Here is a 27293-nt window from a genome sequence, read left to right as displayed (position 1 = left end):
GAAACTCACAATTTTTAACCTTAAATTTGGAGTTGATACTATAAGCTACCAACAGTTAGCATTAAGATATGCTTTAATTCCTCATGAAAGTTAATTTGATTTTCTTGCATCTCACATCTCACATTTCAAGTGTCCATCAAATCACATCATTCCTTCACATGTACTTTGGGCATCAGCAGTTAATACAGGTGGTGACAGAACACAATTGCACTGTCAGAACAGACTGTACTTGTGTGCATGTGCCAATCATCAAATAAAATTAGGTACTACAAGGAAATAATTTTGTGGAGCAGTAAGATAATCAGTGAATAACTGATAAAATAGAAATCTTTTCCCCATTTCACTCTTCTCCTTTCCATGAATAACTTATTGAAATAGTTACAGAAATTCTTGATTTCTTCTAGAATTAACCCTTCACTGCTTTTCCTTAGTCCATACCCTCAACAGCAGTACTGCTACTTTGCAAACATCATTGCCAAGTTTGTTCCCTATGCACTCGGCACTGCCGAGTTCAACTCCTCAAAGTTCAGAACACACACACATAGCTTATGTCCTTCAGAACAAAGACACTCTTAGGGAATATCCACACTGAAAATACTCTGTTTTACCTTTCTACTTTGTTAGTAAATCTCTCCCCGTGCATATTTAAGCACAACCAGTCACCCTCTCAAATCAAGTGGTGTATTAAGACTACACCACTGCTCTTCTTCTACCTGTTGATCAATTAGGAATACTAAGTCATATGAAGTTCATACAAAGACAAAACACTCTCAGCCTTTTAGCATCTCTGCTATTCAAGGAACTACAACGGTATGTAAGGGCAAAGGAAACAGCCAGAAAAAAAACAGTATTTGGAATAACACTTTTTGCTTTCTTGCTGTAATTTTGAACTTTTGTCTCATAAAAAGGCTAAAAAACTCCATGTGCCTTTCTTCTGGTAAAAGAACGACAGCTAACATCTGTCAACCTACACTGGCAAAACTAGCATTTAGTGGTTGGGTGTTATGGAACACTTATAACTGGTGTCATAGAGTTTTGTGGGCTATTTTTTTCATCCTTACCAGCATGCAAGTTACTCATTCTCTGAGAATAAAACTTGCTTCAAAGTTTTGGCTGTGAGGCTCTCCTTACTGGTCTAAATGGAATTTACTGTTTAACTTATAAAGGAATTGATGTCAAGCCCAGTGTGGAGTATGGAAGGTGTGATAAAGAAACGTCTTTAAGGGGGTTTCATGTTACCAGTGCTCAGCAGAAATCTTTTTACACCTACAGCTTCTGTATGAACTCAAAGAGCTAGTGAATCAAGAGATATTTTTAATACGATTCTTACCAGGTTCAGTTGCAGATCGTGGCTCTGCGCGTCACATCATAAAATGGGGAAACAAACAAGAAAAATGATGTCAGAGATAATGCTAATAAATAACAGTTTACTGAGTGAACACATGCAAATCTTGTAGACAGAACAGAATCTTTGCAGAAACATTACAAAATGAATACAAGTAAGTGTTGTATTGGTAGCAGTAGTTCAATTATTACCACTAGCCTTTAGCCAGTACAACCAATGAAATGTGAAGAAGAGTGGACTCTACCCAAAATAAATTTCATGATTATTCCACCTTCCCTAGCGTGCCCCATATCAGAAGTCATTTAGAAGACTTTAGTCACTGCCTTACTTTTTTGGAGAATTCTGAAGTCTGGGGAATCTTGAATTTCAATGCCCTGTCGAAACCACTTGACGTGAATGGGAGGGGGTCCTCTCACCCTGCATTCCAAGACCACTACTTGTCCCTCAGATGCTGTGGAGTTTTGTAGTTCCTGAAATAAAGCAATCGCAACTCAAAGGAACCAGGAGCATTTCACATTCTAAGAAATGTCTTTATGTTACCATCTTGTATACTTTTTTTCAACAGCCATGTTCTGTGAATGTTACTTTCACTCTGATTACATTTAATGTATCACCTCAAAAGGACTAAATCCAAATAATGCATACTATGCTGCAGAACTATTTCATTTCTTAGACCGCAAGAACTGGATAGTTGTGCTCTCAGCATTCCTCCTACTTCCACAAGGCAGAATGCAAATCTGAAACTTGGTACACACTGGTTGACACGGTCTTGAGAAAATAGCTGTGCTGCTTTCAGGTCCATCTCTAAAAGGTATAATTGCTTTCTTTTCCGAGCCAGTTATAAACATCCAAGCAACAGTAAATGACAGATTAGGACGTATTAGCATGCGTTGGATAGCTTCTGAGGCAGTATTATGGCTGCATTGAATTGCTGCATACATATGAGAGACCTTTAATGAAGACCTCTAGACGCGAGGAGAAGCTCAGTACTTTATGTAACAGAGCTGACAGGAGAAAGTCACTATGTTTGCCTTTCTTATCCATCCGAAGGTTACGAAGCAAAGAGCCTTCTTTACTGGACTGGCTGTCTCATTCCCTTTCCCATTACTAATGAAGTTTTGATAAAGTTTTAAGAATTGATGCAACATCACATGCGAACTTAGAAGCTCAGTGCTACCCCTACTTACTATTTTTAGGTCTCTTTTTTTATCAGATTAATAAGAATTTTTTAATATGGAAACCTAAAAAACTTAGATTTGTTGCCTGAATTTAACTTACAAAGCAATTGGTGTAAGAAAGCTGCATAAACTTTTTTGTTGTTGTTCTTTGTAAGTGGTTCATTCTTTCTGTAATTAAACTGGACTTTGCTTGGTATATGCCAGCTGGCTTGAACCAGTTAGTAGTGGATTTCGGGAGTAAGAGTGATGAGGACCTGAAGGTAACAGTGGGATTTTGGTGATTTTTAAGTGTCTGAGCAAGGCTTCTCATATTTCCTCCTCCTCCTATTGCCTGGCTCCCTACCTTACAGCATTGTATTCTCTAATTCCTTGCGCCTTCTTTATTTATCCTGCTGTGGTAACTGCAGCAGGACTGCAGAACTCCAATGAATGGAATCAGACCTCTTCTGGCTCAAAAAATGCATATGCTGAGGTGAAGATATAAAATTGAGGAGAACAGGGTTGTTTTTTTTTTTTTTTTACAAAGAACTATTTGCTGTTCTGTAGCATCTTTTTAGTCAAATTGTTTCATGAAGTAATTAACACAAGGTTGCTCCAAAAGTAATGCCTCCTATTTATTGCCATGGAAACTACACCAGATACAAAGAGCACAACAGCACTATTTGATAAAATAAATAACCAGCTACAAAGCACAGCTTATCAACATAGTCACCATCATTAACTATGTATTTTTGCCAGCAATGAACAAGTGCTGCATGCTACACTTGTAAAAATTTAGGCCAGCAGAAGTGACCCCACTGTCACTGTCACAGAACGGCCAGGGTTGGAAGGCACCTCAAGGATCATGAAGCTCCAACTCCCTGCCACACGCAGGGCCACCAACCTCCCCATTTCATACCAGCCCAGGCTGCCCAGGGCCCCATCCAACCTGGCCTTGAACACCTCCAGGGATGGATGGGGCATCCACAGCCTCTCTGGGCAGCTGTTCCAGCACCTCACCCCTCTCTCTGTAGAGAACTTCCCCATGACATCCAACCTAAATCCTCCCTCAACTTCAAAGCATTCCCCCTTGTCCTGCAGTTATCAAGTACAGCTGAAATGCACTGCCCACCACCTCACTGCGCTCACATCCACCGTTTGGTCTCCATAAACATTCAGCAAGTGTCAATAATGACAGTGGGTGCCATTTTTTTTTTTTTTTCCATATGGAAGAATTCAATGGCACAGCTTTGCTTCATACAGACGTCCATGTCAGACACCAATTTGTCAGACTGCCCCTCTGCTGCCACCTGCCACACCTGGAATATGCATGTAATTCCTCTATGATATTAACAGGCTAGAAGGCATAAGAACTTCATTGTGTCAGTGGATAAGTATTACCTTACAATGTCTTTATGCAGAAAAGGACCCACCTAGTAACATCTGCTTTTTTTTTATCCAAAGACTCCGGCTTTTTGATAATAACTTCTTGATACTTCCTTCTGGACTAAGTGAATACTGCATAAAAATCATGATGGATAAACCATACCTTAGTAAAAATGAGTGCAGAATTGATAGGCTTAGATCCATCCAGATGGTGTAGGTATGAAGGAGGGCTTTGGACCTGCGAAGTATTGCAACAACACTATGAAAAGCAAAGAATATGATGTTTGAATAACATCATCTGTATAAACATATTCAATAACAAATTCAAAAATGAATGATTTCAATCTTTTATTCTTGTTATAGCACACCAAAGTGACATCACTATTTCACTCGGTTGTACTTCTGATAACAAATCTTCTACGCTTCCCATGAAGACTTTGTAGCCAAGCACCTGCCTTGAAATATTTGCTGTTCAACACTTGTTAGTATCACTCAAGTAATCCCTTTCCACAAAAGCAGTTTTGTATCTTTCATTATTATATCCCTTGATTGATCTTGAAATAAATAAGAGTATCTAAAATTTATCCAGATGAAACAAAGGGAAAGTAATTTACCATGTACAGCTTAAGAGATTTTTTTTTTTGCATTTCATGATTTATATGTAAACTCTAAGTCACCCACAGCACCTTAAGAACTTTCTCTAAACTAAAGAACACTGACTTTCTGTATTTCTCTCTTATCAAGTAAAATGAACAGAGAAATGATAGCAGCACTTAATTTAACAAAACTACATTCTTTTAGAGTTAGAACAAGTTGCTGTTAGGTAATATCCTCCGTAATTTTCATTATCATGATGTCAACTGCTCACATACTGAGGAAATACACACTGTAAGAATCTGTATGTGTATTTACTGTCACACTTCATTTGCTAGACAGCCACCTGATTTTTCAAGTCATCACTCTTAACAACATAAGCTTATAGTCCATTAATATAATGCCTCAAATGACAGTTTTTCAGGACTTCAACATTTTGGAATGAATTTTAAAATACTTATACTAACTTAAAAATGGAAATACCTGCTGACTGGGCACAGAGATGGGCTGAATTACAGCTGTGGTGACTCCAGACTTTGGTGAAGAAGATCCTATTGTCAGGGAAACAGAGGTGGTTTTCTTTTGGGCCCTAAGAAAGAAGAATTACAACAGTTTATAAAACATTAAATCAGAATATGTTCATTTGCAACTAATAAGCCACCTTGTACTTTGCATATCTTCAATATTTTTACTCAACTGGTGTTCCTTACATGCTCATATCTGCATAACTGTATAACCAAGATGTTATAATCACAATATAATTGTATAATCAATAGATATCAAGATGTTATAATCACAATATAATCAAGAGAATTAGGCAAAGCAAACAAGGATCACAAAAAGAGAATAAGTGGAAGAGCTTACCCTTCAGCTGAGCTTACCAGAAGACACCAAGAGAGGTGATCTCCAGAAGAGATCCTTCCCCTCTGGTAGCCAGCTCTTAAATAGGTCCAGGAGGGGTGGGTTCCACCCCTTCCGGCAGCACAGGTGAATTGCCTTCACCTGTGCTCCTCTGGCTGACTCATGGCTCACCTCAGGTGATCAATCAGAGGTTCAGGCCCTGACTCAGCAGTTCCCATACAATAACCATCTTACATTTTCATTTTGGCTATAAAAGCATTATACATACCATTAAAAGTGGAAAGCTCAACTGGGGAGGAAGCTTGACTGGAGTGCAATCTTGGACTAATTTATGCTTGCCTAGCCTAGTAAATAGTAGTCTTATAAGAGTCAAACTCTGTCTAAATATACATATATATTCCAGACAACTGCATATTTTTCTGGAAGCGCATGGCTAGGAAGTTACAAACAAAGATTTGACTAACCAAAAGTTACTCCTAAACACGAAAAATTGTTAACTACTAAAGTATTCTTAAGTAGGGGTAGACACAGGATAAGCACATTAATTAAATCTATACTCTGCACATTTATATCACATGAAAGAAGGAGAAGAGACAAGGACAAAACATACACAGATACATCCGAGATGCTTATTCAATTCTAAAAATGCTAAAGATTTTCCAGTGTGCCTCGTTAAGAAAATTTGAGCATCATTACTTCTGTTTCACCCACTTACTGTGGCATAGCTCCAGATTTTGATTTGAAAATTAAACTTTCACTCTCTGAATCTGTGGAACTGGCACCTGGAAAAGAAAGCATATTCATTAATCTTTCATTGGTATCTTTTAAGTTCAAATTCCTAAGGAAAAACTTCGCTACTTACGCATTACACTTCAAGTGACTTGTAATATACACTGTAAGACATTCCAAGTGTTGAGAATTTTCTGTAATAAGAAAATCAGCAGTAGCCTATCTGCTAACACACTGTAATTATATAGTTTAGACAGTTACCAAAAATCATGTCCATGCCCATTTTATTTCAAACTGCTTTCATATAATCTTAGAATGGCCAGGGTTGAAAGAGACCTCAAGGAAGATGAAGCTCCAACCCCCTGCCACACGCAAGGCCACCAACTTCCCCATTTAATACCAGCCCAGGCTGCCCAGGGCCCCATCCAACCTGACCTTGAACACCTCCAGGGATGGACAGGGCATCCACAGCCTCTCTGAGCAGCTGTTCCAGCACTTCCCCACTCTCATAGTAAACAACTGCCCCCTGACATCCAATCTGAACCGTCCCTCCTTGAGCTTAAAACCATTCCCCCCTCTCCTATTACTGTCTACCTTTGTACAAGTTGATTCCTCTCTTGCTTATAATCCCCTTTTCAATACTGGAAGGCTGCAATTAGGTCTCCTCGCAGCCTCTTCTTCTCCAGGCTGAACGAGCCCAGCTCCCTCAGCTTGCCTTTGTAAAGGAGGTGCTCCAGCCCTCTGATTATCCTCATGGCCCTCCTAGGATCTTAGCTTTATTCCTCTGTACTGAAGCAAGTATGACAAAAAAATTGCTGATGACTACTGTTCTACTGGAAATCTGTAAGTGTATTTCCTTGAATGTTAAAACTTAAATCTCAGTGAAACACGTCTTATATACAGATAATAAATCTTCAACCATAATTAGGAGCACTCAGTGTAGGAATGCATTTCCAGACTAAACTTGTTACCCACTATTTCCACATTTCAGACTATTTCTATCAATCTACACATGACATTTACAGAGTAATTTATATTCCCAGTGCAAGTCTTGATACAATGTATCTATTTGGAAATACCCTGAACCCGCTTGAAGAAAAGATGGGAAAGTATTTATTTTCCCACTGTCTTCATTTTTTCATGACACCTACTGGCTCTGTAAGCAATAGTTATTCTAAATATTTATGCAGTGTGGATAATTCCTCTAACGATTTGTACATATATGCATAGCTGAATTTGTATTACAGATCATGGAGAAAACATATTCAGCATACACAGTATTGCACAGATTGACTTACAGTGAGACAGAACTTGAACTCAGGGATTCAAGAACCCTATTTATTTACAAAGTATGGGCTACAAAAATCAAAGCTGTAAGTGGCACAAAAGGGTAAGAAAAGAGAAGCAATGTCAGGTGAGTAAAGTGGGTCTACGTGTAAATATTTCTCGTGAGTGAAGGATAAAAACGTCTTGCATGGCTGGGCTTGATATACAGAATAAGGTGTGAGACACCATTGTCATCAAGATTGTTAATGTACAAAGCAATGGTAGCACAGCCATCTGTTTTCCTTAAAGATAAGGGAGGAGCATAATGGCTTGTATAATTCTGTCTTTGAAAGGTAATGTTGTAAAACTTCAAGACAGAAATTCCACAAGGTAAAACTTAGCCAAATCTCAGAAAATGAAGTCTTACTTGCTGTATTTCCCTATCTGTTTTCAGTGCTGCTTCCACTGTTATAACTTTCTGTAGAATTATAAATTTGTACTTCATCTGAGTATTTCTGAAATCATACTCCCTTCTGCAAAGAAAAAAAACCTTACAGAACCCATAAAATCCAGAAAAGGTCTTGGTGATTTTGCTATTACATCCCAAGAACAAATATTTGAGCACAGAAAATATTACAAGAGAAACCTTATAAATAATGCACTTTGCTATGACTCAGCTAAATTACAGAGAAAAAAAATTGCTTTGTTAATCAAGATCAATTTAAAAATTTTAGTATAATATTATTCTCATTTACAAGTATGCGTTGTATTAATTTGTTTTCAACTAATTACTAAATGAATGTTCAAGAGCTACAAAACCAGTAAAGGAAAGATCTTACTGAGGTGCTTGAAAGAAATTCACCGACGTCAAAATAGGACTTAGGCAATTAATGTACTTTTGTAGTTAATACTACCACATATAAAATACAGTCAGTTGATTGTGGACAAAACTAGTATGACTGACTTACATACAATATGACTTAAAGTTAGCGTGTAAAATATGAGGAATTAAAGCAGTTTGCCCATGACTGAGGAGGACTTATTTGGAACAGTCACCTTTAACTGCACCAGAAGGAGGTTGAGAAATGTCACAGGAATTACTGCTATTCTGAAAATCAGTAGAAGCAGTTAAGTTTTTATCTGCAAGAGCTTCTTATAACCTGCTCACAAAAAGCTCTGCTTGTCCCTCCTTCTCCGTTTTTTTATCTTCTTTTTGCCTCAAATAAACAGCAATCCAGCCAGTGAATCCTGGAATATCCACTGAAACATCAGAATTAATACAGTGCCATTGTCAGAATATACTGCTTTGAAAGGAAGCTGAGGAACATACAACACCATACAATTATTACTGAGCAAATAAGAACTAAAAGTGAACTTCAGCTTAGTTATCTTTCATGTCTGAGTCAAGAACCTCTTCTTCTCCCCTCTTACCTTCAATGAATATTTCAGCTGACGTACTATCTGAACCGAGGGAATTTGAAGCCAGACAAGTATAGCGCCCTGTATCGTCTTCAAAGGCTTCTGCTATAATTAGTGAATGAAGTCCTCCACTTCCAGAACGGATTTGAATGTCAGGGGAGTTCTGGAGCTCTTTCCCTTCACAGAACCATCTGTAGCCCACACACATTTAGAAAGGCAAAGGAGAAAAAGAACATTAAATACTGGTTCAGGCTCATCACACAAGAAGATATTTCAGCTGCTGCAAAAAACTAAATTGCTGTTGAAAGCAGCACATTGTGCTTTGAAGTGTTTTATGGCATTTGCAAAGAAATAACTTGGTGGCATAAAATTTCTTAAAGAGGCAGTGAGACGTTTCTGATTTTGAGAAAATTGTACACACCTGAAAATTAAATCTATTCCCTGTTCTATACAAGTAGAATTAATGCTTTCTCCATATCTTAGTTACTGGCTTGATTTGAGCACAGTCTAATCCATTTCGAGTAAACTTTCCTTCTTTCTGAAACTTGCTGATTCTCCACACAAGGTGTTTGATTTTTTTTTCCTTCAGATCACATCCACTTGATCTAATGTTATGTGGTGGTTCCTGTAATGCTGAATTTCAAAGTCCTGCCTCAAAACAGGAGCGTAAGCTGTTGTTGTAGCCTGTGATATACACATACATACACAATCAGCATGTGTTCCTTCATCAAAAAAGTTACTCCCCAACAAGAGCCTATTAACCTAGGGTAAGCTATTGCTACGTAAAGCACAGCCTCTTTTATTTATGTTGGGCCGATGAAACATTTGGCAGGGCACGCTGTCTAAGAGCAAGTCCTTCCCTGCTGCCCAGGAGGTACCAGCACGTAAAACAGTTCCCTTTAATGGCTCAGAAATCTGGGCAAGCCCTCCATGTTTATCAACAACCTGTTATTCCTGAAGGCTAAAGAATATATTAGTAGTGGCAGTAAAACCATATGCAATTCTCTTCCGTAATTAAAAGCCCAGTAAGTTCCTTTTCTGTCTTCTGTTGTGCCCGGAAAGTGCACAAAAGTATCTTTTTTGGAAGGAACTAACAAACTTCCATTTGTTTACTCAGTAGACCCCTCTGGCCTACTTTTACAACTGTTGGGCTTGGAGACAAATTTATTCTGTCAGCTCCACTGCCAAAATTAACATTTCTCTTCCCCCTCTTCCCCTCCTTTCCTCTACTTGTCACAAGTCCTCCCTCCTCCTGGTGTGAGGACCTCTGCTACTATTTCTGCTCAACAGACCATCGGAGCCCTAACCTCTGGGCAGCCTCTGCATTTTAAACGATATGCACAGGAGAGAGCTTAATTCAATTTCTAGACAATCACAGACGAGTCTGTAATACGAGGCTCCGCTTAACCATTAGTTCTATTTTTCTTTCCTTTCCAGAAACGTCCTGCAAAGAAAAACCTCTCCCCCAGCTTAATTATTTTCGCAGATCAGTCCCATCTTGGTTTCATGCGACTAGTAAAGGCTTTCCACTACTTCCCAAATTCTGTGCTTACAGTGTGTATAAGAAACTGTGATAAGCACTTAAGCCTAAAGTGAAAAGGTGATGTATGTATTTTTGCCAGATGATGTTCAGTAATCAAACTGTTTTCTTAGGAGGGCAAGTTCTACACCACTCCTTGCTCTTTGCATGTACACAGCCAGCCTCGAGCAGTGGGAGCTACACCTCAGCTCTCAGGACTGAGACCCGTTGCATCACACCAGTGACAGCACTGGCAGCGAGTCCTGACGTGCTACATGACATGCTGGCTGTCATGAGACAAACACAGAACTATGCAGCTCAACACAAAGCTATCTCAGCCCTCATTAAGGTGATGCTTGATGAATTGGGAAACAGGCCTGACGTTTGGCTACGCTGTTTACCGTGGGAAGAACAATCCACATTCATGATGGGCAACGCCACGGAATATTGGAACAGATTTAATTATATTCTATTATATTTTATCTGCTTTTCTAATTGTACAGGATAAGATTAATTGATGGGAATTTCATTTAGAGATTACATGAAAATTAAGCAAACAAAACATACTCAATCCTGCAATAACTTGCTAGTTGTCATTTCAGTTCAACAAAGCTTATGAACGAACTAAAAACTACATGAAGCATTTCCTGGCCAATTACTGACTGATTTTTACATTTTCATCTCTAAGCAGTATGGGGCATTAAAAAGCACAGGCCTAGTGAGAGGCTCCATCAGCCCTACTGCCATTATGCACAGATTAGCCAAGTTAAGATTTTCTGCTCCTTTAAACTGAAAAGTACCCAAAATCAACTCTTCGGAGCATTCTCTTGTTCTGGAAAGGGATCACCAAAGCAATCAACAAATCCCTACCAATGGAAGACTGTGCCGGAGCAACCTGTAGGACTGATGGCTTGACGCAGAAGAGCAGTCACTTGAAATTCCAAGCTCATGCTAACTAGCACAGCATTATCTTACATCCAGTCTACTGTAGTCTGCCGGGCCTTGCAGGGATAAGAGAATTACTGTCTAGGTGTGAGAGGGCAACAATAATGCTTTCAAAAAGCCAAAAGCCCCAATTCATACCAAAACCAGAAGACACCAGAAGTAACAGAGGAACAAATCCACTGCAGATGCTTTACAAGTAAGATGTTTCTCTCTATAGAGGACGTGGAGTTAGAGATATATCACATGCTCTGGATACAAAAATCATTTACTCTTTTTCCCAATCCCTTTGTTGTGGGTACTCAATGCTAAATAAAGTGTGCAGATAGAAGCAATGCATATATTTTACATACATGTATATATATCAATTCTTAGAGTAAGAACTCAAGCTTGCATCCTGGGTTTGCTCCTTTAGGCCATGCAAGCCTCCATGAAACACTGCAAAGAACAATTGTCTTGAAAAATAGTAGTAAACATTGTAATAATGCCAGAGGAAGGCAAAAATATCAAATACAAGTGATGTGAAAGGAATGGAATCTGTTTTATCAGTCACTAAATATTACTAAATTTCAAATAATACTGTATTTCTGTTCTTCACTCCTTTCTTCTTTATTCTCTTCTCTCAATTTCTCTTCCTGCCTGCATTTCCACTGTACAGCTCGCCACCTTTCCTTTTCTACAAATTTTCCTTTTCAACTACGCTGTATTTACTATACGTTAAAATGATAGCAATTAAGTACTTAATGCACGCACTGAGACACAACCACTAGACTAGAAAGTCAGTTCTCCAAGGAAGCAAATTGGAGGCATTTTGGTAGTAGGTTAACAACGGTTGAAATACTTGCTTTTCCTTCTCCAAGGCCTACTTTGCCTTTCCACTGTCTATGCTATTGTATGACAGCAAATCGAGGATAGCAAACCAAAGAAATCTAGATGCCAGGTGGGTGGCAGTTCACGTACACAACATCAAGCAGCAATTTATATAGCACGCCTTTTGTTTTCATTCTTCTTTTCCTTATGCCCTCACAACTCTCCATGTATGGAAATACATACAAACATGTGTATCTGGGATTGTAATGACTATGAAGAAAACATAAACAGAGTTGAACAGAACACTGACTGAGTGAACACCAGGGCCCTAAGAAAAACAGCTCAGGGTTTTCTCTAATGCATAATCCTGTTGGAACTTGTGTTTTTTGAAAGTCACAGGGGAACAGAGAAGTTTTCCTTTCTGCATACTCTTAACAGTTAATTTAAAATGGCAGCTCAAGAGAAACTTTACGATATAGCGTTAGGGAGGAATAATAGGAGGGAACTCTGACCACTAGAAAAAATTGAGAGAGATAAGCTGCAAATTAAAAAGTTTATATCAGTGGTGTTTAGCATGTCCAGCAAGAAAAGCTAAAATGAAATACATTCACATTCCAATACTGAACGGTGAATGGCAATGTTTCCATCACTACACTGTTTAACTTCTATTTTCTCCATTCAAGTGGAGTCCTCCAAACTTCCAGACTGTCAAATATCACTATGTAAGAGTCCAATTATTTTAAAAGCCAGACTCATTTCAGTAGTGCACACCGACAGAACAAGGAGCAACAAGCAAAAACTGCAATTTGGGAAGCTCCATACAAACACGAGAAAGAGCTTCACCTTGAGAATGGCAGAGTGCTGTGACAGGCTGCCCAGAGAGGTTGTGGAGTTTCATTACCAGGAGGTATTCAAAACTCACCTGGACACTTTCCTATGCAACCTGCTCCAGGGAACCTGCAACAGCAGAGGGTTCAACTAGAACATCCCCGAGGTCCCATTCAATCCCTATAATTCTGTGAAACATGTAATCAAATTTGCCACATAAGGTTTAGAGTCCAGTGTGTAGCGTGATTATTTCTAAGGCTGGCTATTTCCACACAGCTCATTTTCTGCTCTATATGTAAAGCAGTATTTTCAAGCCTTACATGTAATTCCATTATTTGTATAGCCAATGCATGAGTAACTAATAACAGTGCACGTATTTGAAACATTCACACTTGGTAATCTTTGAAGATCTGAATACAGATACAAAAAGCTAGTGCTCTGCTTGAATGCACTGTCAAGTAGATTAAGAAATGGCCCTACATACGATAAGCCACAGACGCCAATTTAATTATTGAAAATAAGTAGTATAATAAACAGGTCTGTTACTTATTCAGAATGTAACTGATTCTTCAGGTACTGCACAGTGTTCTCCAAGCTCTAATTTTAATGAGGACTTCACATACAGCTGAGAAAACTGAATGATTAGATACCTAGGGACCAATACTGTCTTCTCAGAAATATATAAAATAGGAAATTATACCAAAAATGGCCACATTTCCAAGACACTTTTCATTATTGCAGCCTGCTATTTCTTACAAGTTAATTTTGCTTTCTCTGAAGTCAAGCTTTCCATCAACCTTCCTCCAAGGAGGCAGAGAGAGGGTAAGAGAGAAAGTACAGGTGTGACCAGCTGGGCCACGGGCTACAAATCTCCAAGAAGAGCAGCCAACAGCCTCTGTCACCATTTGCAGGCTGCAGTAACTCCCAACATTTATTTATGTATTTATAGCTTCTCCTGGCATTAAAAAATTATTTTCCTCCATGTTTGTGGAAGTTCTCAGTCTCCATTAGCTTTACCTGTGTCACAAGGATTCTGCTCTCCTTCATTCATTGTTTTGGCTGGTGACTTTGGTGAGGTTAGTTTGAGATTTGACAAGACAAGGTCCAGACAAGACATAACAGCAGAGACCCTGTCTGTAGCTTTTATCGTTCTTATGAGTTTTACAGCGTTTTAAAAATATGTATGTTTATGCTATAAGTTTTTAATTTAACAACTCATTGAGTTACAGAAGAAAATACAACAGCGGTGCTAAAAAGTGTAGAAACTGTACCCTATAGGAAGGAAAGCAAGATTCATAATTCTAGTTAACTTGCTTAACTTACACCAAGCCTTTAACATTTTTTTCTTACGATCCAAAAATCAGAAGGATTTTAAGTTACTGTCTTCCCAATATTTTTGCTTGCTATTTTTCCTTATTTTGCATTTCTCACTCACTGCCACTCATTTCAGACCTGGTACTGCTAAGCTATTTTTATGCAGAATGTAAATGTTTGCTCCCCACATGCACGATTCTGAAGTTACTGAACTCAGTCAAATTTACCCCATCTGGCAAACCTCCTACTTCCTAAGGCCTTTCTGCTATTTTTACAAGCTATTTTTAACTGAGCAACGTAGTCAAAACAATTGTGCATACTTGAATATAAATTAAATCAGTAAAAACATTTAGAACTAGGACTGCATCCCTTGAAAATTCTTCATTTGTTTTGGTCCTTGGCTTGGGGACTTTTTACTTTCAAGGGAATGGTTACAGACCTGCTTGGATTATACACTTCCTTCCCTATTAAAGTCTATGAGATGGGGCTTTGGTGTGGGAGAACTGCAACCAGTAATTTAAATAGATAAAACTTACTTTTAAAAATAATTATTTTAATTTGACTCTACTATGGAAAACTACAGACAAGTATGAGTTAAAGGGTACAGAACCATTCTAATTCAGTAAAAAAATAACCTGTGTAAAATTGGATGTCTGAGTTAAGACTGCATTCTTATCAATGCAGAGAAGATAGGCACGATGTGATGTGGTAATAGCGTACTGCTACGGAAAGGAAAAAGTGGGGAGATTCAAAGAACAAAATTAAATTACATTCCGTGGCAATCATGGACAAGTTTAACACTATTCTTTTCTTTATAGAAACAGGAGAGAATTTACCACATAGAAGAAAGATACTATGTGCAAATTATTTGGATACATTATCCAAAACTATTTGTGATTAATAAACTTATCTGTCATTGCAGGCTGAGCAAGAGGCTGTGGTATTCCTCACTACAGACTACTCACTTCTTGCAGGAGTAGCTTTTACAAAAACTGGATATGTTACTTTTTTCTTTTTTTAACTGATTATAATGCAAAATAATTAAAAATCTAATAAAGAAGCAATGAAAAGTACTTAGCAACTTGATTTTCAAGTGGCTTTGAAGTATTGTAAAGGCAAAGAATTAAGGGAAGCAATTCTTATCGTTCATGGGTCTCAGGCATTGGGACAAACAGTATTTCACAAAAGCATTTAACAGCATCCAAAAGAGATACTATACTTCAAGGAATCCTGCTTGATCATGCACAACTGAGGTATGTGCACAGCTTCAATTATTCGGTAAGAACAGAGCACAGAGACAGTCCTCCTTTAACAGGCAAATAAAAGTAGTCAATAATAAGATAAAGTCTGTAGGTTTTCTTACACAATCATTGTGAACAAATATCTTACGCCTATATAGCAACTTCTAAAAAACAAACAGCAGCATAGACTGCAGTCAGCCTTCCTGTAGGAAATTACTGAATGTCTGCTAATTAACACCTTTTTCATTTCTGAAAGCCAAAGTTGGAGCCCTACCCCACATTAGATCTTATCTCCATCCTTGGCCTACAAGACTGATCTTCTTTGCTTATTTCTCTCCATCACCAACACGCAAAGGTATGTATTACTCTTGATCTTAATTGCATGGTTGTCTTTTTGTTTTTAAATTAAGACAAAGGCACTGACCAGCTGTAGGTATCAGACAGATTTCACACAGTTTCAGAAAGCTCACACAGAATTTTCTGCTTACAGGCAAAGCAGCAGTATTAAACTGACAAATAGATGTGGACAGACAATTCAGTTCCTCCTAGATGTGGTTAATCATCAGATCAAGAAAGAGAAAGTCATGTGCAAATCAGTAACCAATTATACAATGCAAACTGCAGACAACATTTTACTACATGCATGTTCATTATTTACAGGCCACACAGCCAGCGATTTACAAATAACAAATCCTGTTCATTTCACAAAGAAACTTCTGTAACTACTGAATTTCCTTGCATAGAAACGCAATTTCTTTTCTGTTTCTGTAAGTAAATGAAAAGCTTGAAGGCATGTTTGAAAAGGAAGGTAATCATGTAGATATTAAAAACAGGCGTGATTTTTAAAAAATTTAAGTTAAGAATGTTTGCAGGGTTTTAGCTGTAAGAGACATTTTTGAGAACTCCTGCATGCATCAGGTAAGTAGTACAGTACTGCAGGTTAATGCAATGAGATTCTCTATAGCAGTCATTTTCTTCAGTTCTAACTTACCGTAGAGCGAGTGGTTAGCAATATTTCACGTAAAAATATCCCACCCATATGCCTTTGTTAGGCAGTTCATTAGCATTGTTTTGCTTTGGAGATCATCAGGTTTAGAGAGGATCTATTATACAACCTTCTGCCTGACAGAAGCTGATTTCCTGACACATGTATGGGTACTGCTCTAACTTACAACTCACCTCAGGAAATGGGCATCATTGCAGGTAGAACTGCTTTCAAAGCATACAACATGCATTAGCACATGGAGGACAGAGGCTTAGGAACAAAGCCTTGATTTTTGAGTTACTAAAATTCCCATCAGGTGGCTTCTGAGATTAAGTGCTGTCTCTGAAATGATGGCTCAAGTGTTTTTGCAGTGTAAAACCACCTTCCACACACTCATTAGGTCTCTAGAATAAGAACTAATTCTGACCTTGCACGACTGGAGATTAGCCATGAAATTACTGTTCACTCCTCGAAAAATCTACAGCTTGGAATGAATAGGCTGATGTATATTATTACAAAGCATTGCAAGACAGTGAAATATTGGAGCTTAATTCTTAGGGGTCTCTCTGCCTGTTATGAGGAAGGGTTTGGTATAGACAACTTCCCTTAGGTAGGCAGCTACCTACCTAAGTCTTCAGATTGCATGTCAAATAACCAGAGCTACCTTCATGTACATAGCACATGCCATCTCTTGGATTATGTAAACCTGGATTTACATCAAGTAATAAGCATCAACACTTGTTGTACACAGTATGAGAAGAAAGAAAATTAGAAGCAGTTACAGGAGGTTAGAAAGACTAAATACTGAACAATCACATGTACAATACTGAACATTTTTCAATCCCAAAGAACTGTTGAGGCTTGTAGGATTAACACAATTACATGTCTAACTAAAATGGAATGCATATTGTTTGTAACTGAAACTCTGCTCTTCGTGCACTTCTTAGAACAGGAAAGGATTTGGAACTATCATTCCGTAGTTACTCTGCCACAAGCCAAAGGGAACCTCTTACATAACAGCCAGGCCTAATAATCTTCCAGGGTAATATTTTGGACTTCAAGGGAAGGACTGCAAAGAGTTAAGGAGTAAAGAGAGTAGAGAAAGAGGGTGAAATTGCATTTACACAGTTTGAATTCTATACATGAGGTACGTGGCATTTAATAGGATTGTGGCGAGTTAGTTAGTGGCGAGTTCATGGCTAGCCATGTAGTCTTCACAAGAAGCAGTAATACTTCTCAAAACCATAATAGTTAAAAAGAAGCCAAGAAAAGTTTTAGATCAATCATTCTATTTCACAGAAAGGAGAAAAAAGGGGGGAAAAAAAAAAGAACAGCAACAGCAAAAACTGTGAACAAGGACATGGTAACAGTTTGCAGGTCAACAATAAGACAAAAAAAAAAAAAACCCTTTATCCAGCGTACATAGTCTGAAAAAGCAAATGGCAACGGTGGAATTTGCAGGTTTACCTTCAGGTCTGGCCAAAACCTTGCAGCAGTTATGAAAGGTAGAAAATTACAGTATGAACTATGACACGTATTGCAGCCTCCGTGCTTTTTAACTGCACGATTAAGTGACCCCTAAAGAATTACCTGCATTATTGCAGCTGAATAGGTAAGCCTTTTTGTTTTCATCTGGAACATTAGCTAAACCGTATCAGATTAAACACAAAACTGTTTTATATGGGTGCTATTCCTACCATCAACTCTCTCTTTGTGGTACGTAATTCCAAGCTAGGGACAGTAAATACACTTGGTTGATTGAAAGATAAAACACTTAATTTGTGTGAGTCAGGTCAGTAACGCAGCAGTTGAGATGAAAGGAAGAAAGCTGTCAGCAGTTTTGTCAACGCCTTGCATGAAGCCTGACAGCAGCCGCTCAGTGAGACTCAGGCTACTGAGATGGGCACCGTCCTGCAGAACAGCACAGAACAGCACCTCAGCTCTCACTGAGCACCACCTGCAGTAACAGCAGAAGGTCTCAGGTGCCAACCAGGGAAACTACTAAGACTGAAACCTTCAAGATTATCATGATCTGTATTCCCAGACCGTTGCAGGAACATGGATGCTAATTCATGCAGAACATTATACGTTAACGAATGAAGGCAGAAGAGAACACTGATGTATTTACCCATATCTTGATTGTAACTACGCAGCTAAAGCACGACTGAATCTGTTTCACGTATTTACAGATAACAAAAGCAGCAATCATGTAATTAGAACAGATGGCTTGGCTGAAGTTAGGGGCATGTGACTTGGAGACCAGTGCAATAATTTCTGTTAGGAGATCAAAGCTTTGATGATCACTAAGCCTTTAAACAAAGTCCTCATTCAAGCACCCTCAGAACTATTTGGAAAAATAAAAGCGTTTTTTGAGGGCTTGTGCGACATATCTAACAACATGCAAAAACTAAATTGCAGAAAGAAAAATAATGTGAATATCTTGGTGTATTTAAAAAAATACATCAGCAGTAACTACTTCCACTCCACTGCTTGGTTTTTGTTTTAAATCAACAATTTCCAACTTCTTTTTATTGTTGTTCACAAACAAAACCAGAACTCTGTACACAAATACCATTCTGCTGTTGTGACAGTTTTTTTTTTTTACTTTGAATGCTTTTCACCAGTAAGGCCTGAAACAGTGAGCAGAAGCATAAATTCTGATTATTCCAGTTCAGTTTTAGTCTATAAACTTTATCTAATGTTTTTTCGAGTTCCATATATATTGAACTTTAATATTGTTTTCACATTTGCTTGCCAACCCATACGTCAACAGGAACTACCTACTCAAGACGCAGCAAAAATGCAGCTAATTTGCACTTAGTTGAAACAGGTTAACGTTTTTGTCAAATTTAGTCTTCAACTTACGGATGCAATAATTCTTAAATAAGCTACTCTTCATCTGAACAGCCAACTCCTGCTAAAATTAATGCATTCTTTAATTTCTAATTCAGATTCAATGGCACTGACTGCTTGCTTTATATAATGCTAACTGGAACTGTGAGAAAACTATTTAAGGAGAAATTGAGAAGAAGACTTTTTTCAAGCCAGAGCTGAGGTCACACATATAATTGTATTACATCATAACCTAAATATCAACTATCTTTTCAATAACAGAGGAGTATCCAGATGAGCCAGATCAGTTCCGACACTTAGCAAACTTGCATTTGTAACATAAACAATTTCTAAGCCTACTGGTCTGGACTGAAACCAGAAACTTTCTTAACTGAAGTTTCCAATATTAACTAGCAAAAAGAACTACATCAGCAATACTGATGTATTTACTGATATAATACTGATAATACTGATGTACACACATTACTGATACATAATGGATTATTAGCAAAAACACATTTTTCACAGTTCCTGGTGAAAAGAAGGCTTAACCTGTATGTGGCAGCTGTCATCTTGCGAACTGTACTTCCCTTGGATACGCTATTTCCTTATATTCTATCTCAGAGGTAGGTACAGTGAGAGACACAGCAAAAAGTCACCCATCAGGAGCTAAAGCCAGACTCATAACTTTGCAGATAACATCTGGGGAGTCCTAGGGTAAATCCAGCGTGAGCCAAATGAAAGGGACTAGTTGAGACTGCAGATGAGAGGAAGGAAAGGGCGGGGAAGGAAAGCTGTCTTTGGAGCCACGGTTCTCCCAGAGCAGTAAAACCTATGCCACCATTTCCTCAGCAACCTTCCTTATGCACAGCATCCTTTTACAGAAATTACAAAGCACAGGCAAGACGTGACTGACTTACTGGCTTTACTGGGCAAACAGATACTTGTCATTAAGGTTAACCCCTGCATTACTGTGCACTTCAAAACGTACAAGACTACTACAGGGAAGACAACATTTATTAACTAAACCAGACCTGAGGACTAGGTATCCTAAGCATCCCATTTACCTAATTAACAGTGATTAACTGATACTGCCTGTTCAGCATTTACTGTGTACAGTTAAAGCACCGTCACAAGCTGCAAGATGCAGCATAGCTCTCACTTAACACTTTGGTTTCCACCCTTCTAGATGGATATCCACGGCTGCCAGCTGCCACAAGTGACAATTCAGAAGCACACACATACATGTCATGAGCTTGAGTCGCTCTCTGGGCTGCTATGGCCACGGCCTCCTTGCACCATACTTTCCTCACATCCAACATTTCACCCATATACCAACATGCACTGGCCCAGCCAGCCATGTTTCAAAGCACAACATGTATTTTTCACCACCATTAAGAAAAATGAAATATTAAATAGTATCAAAAGCTGCTTATACTGGAAAACTGAAAATTCCACAGGAATCCAACACGTTGGTGGGCAGTGCTCACATTCTGCCTTAAAGGTGCACATTTTACTGCAATGACTAATAATTACATATGCTTTCTATGGCCCAAATTCCTTGACCCTCGTTTCCACCCCTTTCCCATTATGCTTCTCTTTACTGTTTAAAAAAAAACTGAAAAAAGAGAGGGGATCTATTTTGCTTATGATTGCCCTACAGTCAGAAAACACATTCAAGTAGTCATAAGTTTGGCAAAAATGACAAGTTAGACATCCTTACCTACTAACTCTTAGCAGCTCTATCAATGCTGACCTTGAAGCATTGCACAGCTCTGTTTCACCCTCCCAGCTTCTCACTGAGGTGCTCTCCTTCCTTTTTTGTTTTGTTTGTTTTTGAGTCTCTTTTTTCTCTGGAGTAAAGGCTGCATTGTTTTACCTTTGCTGTAATTGTCAGGTCTATAAACAATTCAAGTTCATTTATATGACTTCCACGTGCATTAATACAGTATAACGGAACACAGGAAGAACACAGTAACACATCAGGGACAAATTTCACCTCTTATCTAGGTGAATCTATTATTCATAAATTACTTTTAAACATTTATATTGCAGTTGACGTAAGGCAGAAATTACCAATGCAGGGATTTGTCAACACGGGTTAAAGGTTAATGCTGCCTTTTCTTCTTCCCCCCCCTTCAGTTTTTCCCCATTCTTTTTTTAACTTAACAAAAAAAGCACACATGGAAATTAGAGAAAAGTCATGTTAAGAAACTAGTTCAAAAGGAAGTACACAACTGTATGAAGGGTTATAGACTTTCTCCACTCTCAGCCAGCTAAATTTACTACCCCAGTACCTAAAGACAGCAAAAATCTTGTAATACTTCATCGCATTTGCTGTTGCAGAGTAAAAGTTGCATACTGTTCCTAGACTATTTATGAAATCCTCTTAATATTTACCTCATTTTACAACCAGAGAAAAGTTCTCTTTTTTATGTTAACATTACTATTGTTTCCAATTAGAAACTTCTCAATTGTCAAGTGTTAGTATAAAAAAAGCATTCATCATCTAGAAGTCAGATCCTACAGAGATTTGTAACAGTCACAGAGGAAACGTGCAACGACTCAGAAAAGCAGCGACTCCATTGGCAGAGTGCAGCAGGCAGATACTGGAACATTGCAATGCCTCAAAGGCAGGCAGCACTGAACACTGGAGCTTGAAAGCAATAGCATTCTGTCAGAGGGTCTCCTTGGGCAAGGAAAGCCTTGTATGAAGTGCTACGCATCACCTGATGGGACCTAACAGAAAAGAGCACTGGGGGAAATACAAGACAATGAGAGTATTTCAAATAAATAACACGTCTAAGAAGAGTGCAATGGTATGAGGTACATCAATGTAGATGTTACAATCTCATCATTTGGATGGTGGACACATTTTACCTTAAATAATTTCACTAAAGCCACTTAGTAAAATTCATTATGTCAGAATTTTCCTTAAGATATCTATATCCTCAGAATGGGAATTTTGGAATTAAGACATAGAAAAGGTCTTGGTGGTTTATGGTTTTTTTTTTGTTTGTTTGTTTGTGGAATGTAAGCAAAACTGGTATGTTTAATTCAGGCTATCCATAGCCACAACAAAAGCATTTTTTCTTGCAGTTCATCTCTGGTGTTTTATACAGGTCATGTTTCCGAATGAATGGAAAACTAAATTATGTTATTTTGGACATACATGCAAGTACATTAAATGTGTAGTTCCTTTTCAGAACAGTCCGAAATGATGGCTTTGAGAACAAGTAATTAATCCACATACAATCAAAAAGATCATTGTCTTTCATTTTTATTTTCATACCTTCCATAAATATTTGGAACAGAACACATTTAGTGTGATATGTGAGAGACATCTTCCCTCATTTCTGTCCTTCTCCCCGCCTCTTTCAAATCAGGTCCCTGTAGTGTCCGAAAGAATTCCTGGGGTACATTTGCTGTAACATAGGAGAGAGGCATGTTTGTATTCTATGCAAAATATTCAAAGAAGCCATCTCTCCTTTTAGTCCAAGGAACACTATAAACTGTTTTAACCCTGACCTTACCATTGAATGCCATGATCCCAAGTCTTAGCCTCCAGGCAATTAAGAAAATAACTGTTTGAGTACATTCAGCCAACAATTTCCACGTTAAAAAAAAAAAAAGCCTAAGTTGGAGCCATGTGGTCTCAATCAGGCAGTAAAAAACTCCCTGTTATGTTCGTAAATGCAGAACTGCAGTATGCCTATAACCTCTCCTTTAAATCATCCTAACCAGATCTGAATCACTCTCACCACAAATGATTCGGTGGCCCTGGAATGTGCTGGGGTAGACAGAGCTGCGCTGGGACATCTCCCACTTCCCCAGTGTTACAAGAATTGTCTGCAGCAAAAAAAGAATAAAAACCAACAAAAAACAACACAAACATTCTTTAAAAGGTGAAAGCCAAGACAAAAAAAGTGACATCACAATTGAATCATTCAAGGAAAAAAGGAAAAAATGCAACTACTGCCTAATAAATCAGAGCTGTAAGCCACAGCGAGCCAATGCAGCCACAGAACAGCTTTTCTTGCTGAAGCAGAGATACCACAAGCAGCTGGCAGAGACACGTGTAATTGAATTCAGAGAAGCATTGAATTCATTAAGCTAGCCAGACTCAGAGAAGTTGATCAATTAAGAAAGCAGAATAATCGTGATTTCAGTCACAATCTGTGCATCCCTTCACAAAGCACTGCAGCATTGCTTAACGTGGGCTGCCACAGCTCTTGGCACGGATAATAATTTATGTGGTGCTTCATTAAAAGCTTGCAGACTGATCACTTAGGGTGAAACAAAGCCAGTGAGGTACTTGAGTAACCTGGATAAACACTGCCTGTGAGGTGGAGCAAAGCACCTTCGCTTTCTCAGGAGCTCATTGAAGGAGTTCCAAAACTTACTTCTTCTTACTTACTTGTACAATTATAATAGAGGAAGGGGAATGTGATTCCCTGGGGGCTTCTAAAAGTCAAATTTAAGGAGCAAATAAGCAAGCCTTGCTTAACTAACTGCAAGATTCTTAAATGTCACTTCCTCTTCTAAAGTCTGCCTACAGCCTGAAAGATTTTTTTGTGTCTTAAATCACCACAAAAAGCAATTGAAACATGTGGCCAAAGTGAAGTGCAATTACAACAGGAATAGACCAGAGCCAAGAGGTTTGGATCCAGATATTAACCTTCTCATATTGCAGACATGGTAGAATCCAGGGGTTTTGGTTGAGGCCCATCTCTGAATTCCCTCACTGCCAAACCTCACAGTCAGTAGAAACTATGCATTAACACATCAAAGCAGGAAAAACAACATAAAGATGTCACATTCTTCCACTACATCAATGGGAAAAAAAAAAAAAAGAAAAATGAAGTCATTATAGCACCCATGTAAACTGTGAAAATGAAAGCAACTGCTGAGAAAACCTGACGTAGTGCCATCAGCAGGGGGGAGCCCAGTGCTGGAAAACCCTATTCCATTTTTAGCTCCGAAAAAGAATCTTTGCTAGTTCTGCTTCGCAATTCCAGTTCAGTGAATAACTTGCCAAAAATAGAGCTAGTAACTGCCATAGAAAGAAATGCCTTAGTCCACAGCAGATGAAATCTGTACTGAATTTCACCAATACTGTAACACATTGGAAACTATTCTTCTGAGCACTACTTAGCAATTACTTGAAAGAAATAGAATCTAGCAGATTTTTTTTAAACCAAATACCACACTAAACAGAAGTATGTAGGTCAGAATGGGTGAACATAGGTTACCTGGTTCTGAATTGGAAAATAACCAGAAGTCACAGACCCCAGAACAAGTAGGTAATTGTCAATGCCTCCCCTACTTTGCACAAGCACCCATTTGCACATTCAGCATCTGTTTCATGTGACTTGATTCACCTCCACAAGTTTCTAAGGAACCGGTGGTAAATGAGGCGGTAGAGGAAAGGGACAGCTTTCCTCTAAAATAGAGAATTAACTACTTGAAGTACTTAATGGAGCCAGAGTTGAGCAAAAAGAAAGGAAAGAAAAGCTTCCATCTTTCCAGGTCAGTTGCCTCGGTCACGTGTATGTTTATTTTTATATTTTTAATGTACTTAAATGCATTCCACCACATCTTCTCTCCTTCCCGACATTTATTACATATTTTAACATTTGGATTTTGAGAGTTTCTTATATATCACTTAAAGATAACCCACACAGCAAGACTAAACAGTGTACTCATAGCAGTGTTTACCAGTAGCTTTAAAGAAAAGTGAATTTATTTTGACAGCTAGATAGCATTTCTGAAAGCAAGGTATTTGGATTAACCTGCTGCTGTACTGACTGTTATAAAATTTTTCTGGAAGACAAAATAAATATAGAGAAAATTAAAATAAAAAAAAAGATCTTAGTTACAAAGCAATTGATTCTGCTAGCAAACTTTGAAGACAGCAGTAGGAAAGCTTTTAAATAAATCAAGGACACCTAAATCACTTGGCTTATTGGAAAAGCACCAGATTTGTTTTTGCAAGTTCTTGTCCTTTCTATGACAGTCATTTATCCAAGCACATTTTCTCTTCGACAGTACATTAGCTGTTACTTCATGCTATAAGCCAGAAGGCCCTCAAACTTTCTGCTTTTAAAATCAGATTCACTCAGCTCCTAAGGGCAGGGGGGCCAGAGGGGGGGACGACACACGACAAAGGGACGACCTACTGAATGAATGCCAGTCATTTGAAATAAGTCTATTTTCAGTCCCTGTAAGATAGATAGGCTTAGGAAGTCTCTTATCCTTTTTCACTCCCTCTCCTCCCTGAACTTCAGTTCTGTATGTACCTAACACGATGGAAGATCTTTACTGCCCAGGCTCAGCTTTGTTCTAAAAAGAAAGGGGTTATCCCACAAGTTCAAGTCACTCCGTTCTACACAATACATAACAAAGCAGACATGCAGAAAACCCAATACTGAAGCAATGTGGAAAGCTTTCCAGTTGTACAGGTGTTCAGGCATTTGGCTGAAATACATACATTCTCGTACAGCTTTTCAAAAAATGAGCAATGAAGAAAAGCTTCCTGCTAGGCACTGCTCCGACACCGCTGTAACTGCAGACACACAGTGTGAATGATTCACGCACTTCTTTCCCCTCCCCTGCCGTAGTAAAACAACTACTTTCTTTCTTGCATCTTTACACACGTTTAATGCTGGCACTTACCGTGGTGGAACAGAGGGACCCCTACCCCCCACAAGGAAGGTGATGGCTGACCGTCTCTGGATTCTTTATTTCTTGACTACTCCCAGCTCTTTGCTTCGCTGCTCTAAAATCAGCCTAGTTTGCACAAGAGCACAGAAAAAATTAATGGAGCTGAGTTGCCAAAAATTCCAGCCACTCGCAGTCAGCAATGAAGACGTTCTCCCCAGTTCTGAGTGATTCCAAAGAACAAAGCCTGCTGGCAGTGAGGAAGCAGAGTTTAAGTCCTGTGGCTTCAATCCAGCTGTTGCTCTCTCTCGCTTTTGCTTCGTGTACGTGAGAGCAGTTGTATGAGCTTGTAATGCAAGCAAGAGGTGGGGGCTGGGAAAAAAGGGGGTGTGTGTAAGGGGAGGGAATGCTAGTCATATCCAAAAATAACATGAAGGAAGTAATGTGGCGATCCCTCTCCCCTAATTCTGTCCTCTTATCACATTTACGGTGAGTATCTCTACCCTAAGATTCTGATCTCAAGTGTGGGTAAAGAAAATACTCCAGTGTGACTCGCGAGTCATTTGGTTGTGCTATTAAACTGTAACTCAGGTGTTCCATGCTTAAGAGGGCACATCGCAAGCATGATTTAGTAGCACGCTCGATGATACTGAAAGCCAAAGTGCATTTCACACCATATGTCTTCATTTGTTTGTAAACCAGAGTGAAAGTAACAGATTACTGCTGAATTTCATCTGTTAGAAAAACAAGCAGTATTGCATTTGCCTTTACACAAGTTCATAAATTCCAGACCTAGGTTTTTCAAGATACTGCTTCATGGTGATTACTCAAAAAGAAAATACAGTGAATTTACAGTATAATTATAACTTGATTTCTGCATCATATCTCTATATTGTTTAATTTTCCCCTACTTTTTCATCAATTGGTTCTTATAAATTAATTCCACAGTCAGGCAAGTACTTCATCAAAAGAAAGAATAAAAAAAAATCAACTTCACAATAGGAAGCAAAAGAAAGCCATGTCAATTAAAGAAAAAGAAAGAAGGCACCACAGAACAAACAACAACGAGTTGTTCTTTCCTGTTTAATCAGCAATCTATAGTCATATAAGCTATTATCAGCAGTAAAAAGCTTTAGAATATTGGTTCCAATAATAATTCTGGGCTTTTACAATCTTAAAAATGGTCATCTTAAGTGGGAAAAAAAATAGAGGAAAGAATAGTAAGTCATTAGTGATGCCTCATATTTCTCCAGTTGGTTCATTTAATCTGCACTATGTCACGTTAATTTGACAACCACTAAAACAACCTGAGTGTCTAGAAACAATCTCTGTGATTACTTAGTATTTCTGGAGAACCATTACTCCATCAGGTAGGGCTCTTACCTCAAGCAGGTGTTCTTGAGAT

At 38.5% G+C, this 27293-nt stretch overlaps 1 protein-coding gene across 3 annotated transcripts in view; it reads right to left on the bottom strand.

The window, feature by feature from the left end:
* PALLD (palladin, cytoskeletal associated protein) overlaps positions 1-27293 on the bottom strand; it is a 175585-nt gene that overhangs the window by 110002 nt on the left and 38290 nt on the right. For all 3 annotated transcript variants that reach the window (XM_048941895.1, XM_048941893.1, XM_048941894.1), the window contains exons 3-8: positions 8770-8948; positions 6059-6125; positions 4966-5071; positions 4052-4126; positions 1674-1815; positions 1331-1354 (exon numbers count right to left, since the gene is read on the bottom strand). In XM_048941895.1, coding sequence (XP_048797852.1) covers positions 1331-1354; positions 1674-1815; positions 4052-4126; positions 4966-5071; positions 6059-6125; positions 8770-8948 — 593 coding nt within the window. The remainder of the gene's footprint in view (positions 1-1330; positions 1355-1673; positions 1816-4051; positions 4127-4965; positions 5072-6058; positions 6126-8769; positions 8949-27293) is intronic.

This window comes from Lagopus muta, chromosome 4 (assembly GCF_023343835.1).
Source record: "Lagopus muta isolate bLagMut1 chromosome 4, bLagMut1 primary, whole genome shotgun sequence".
NCBI lineage: Eukaryota > Metazoa > Chordata > Aves > Galliformes > Phasianidae > Lagopus > Lagopus muta.
The sequence above is the reverse complement of the archived record's forward strand: the minus strand, read 5'-3'. Positions and strand labels throughout refer to the sequence as shown.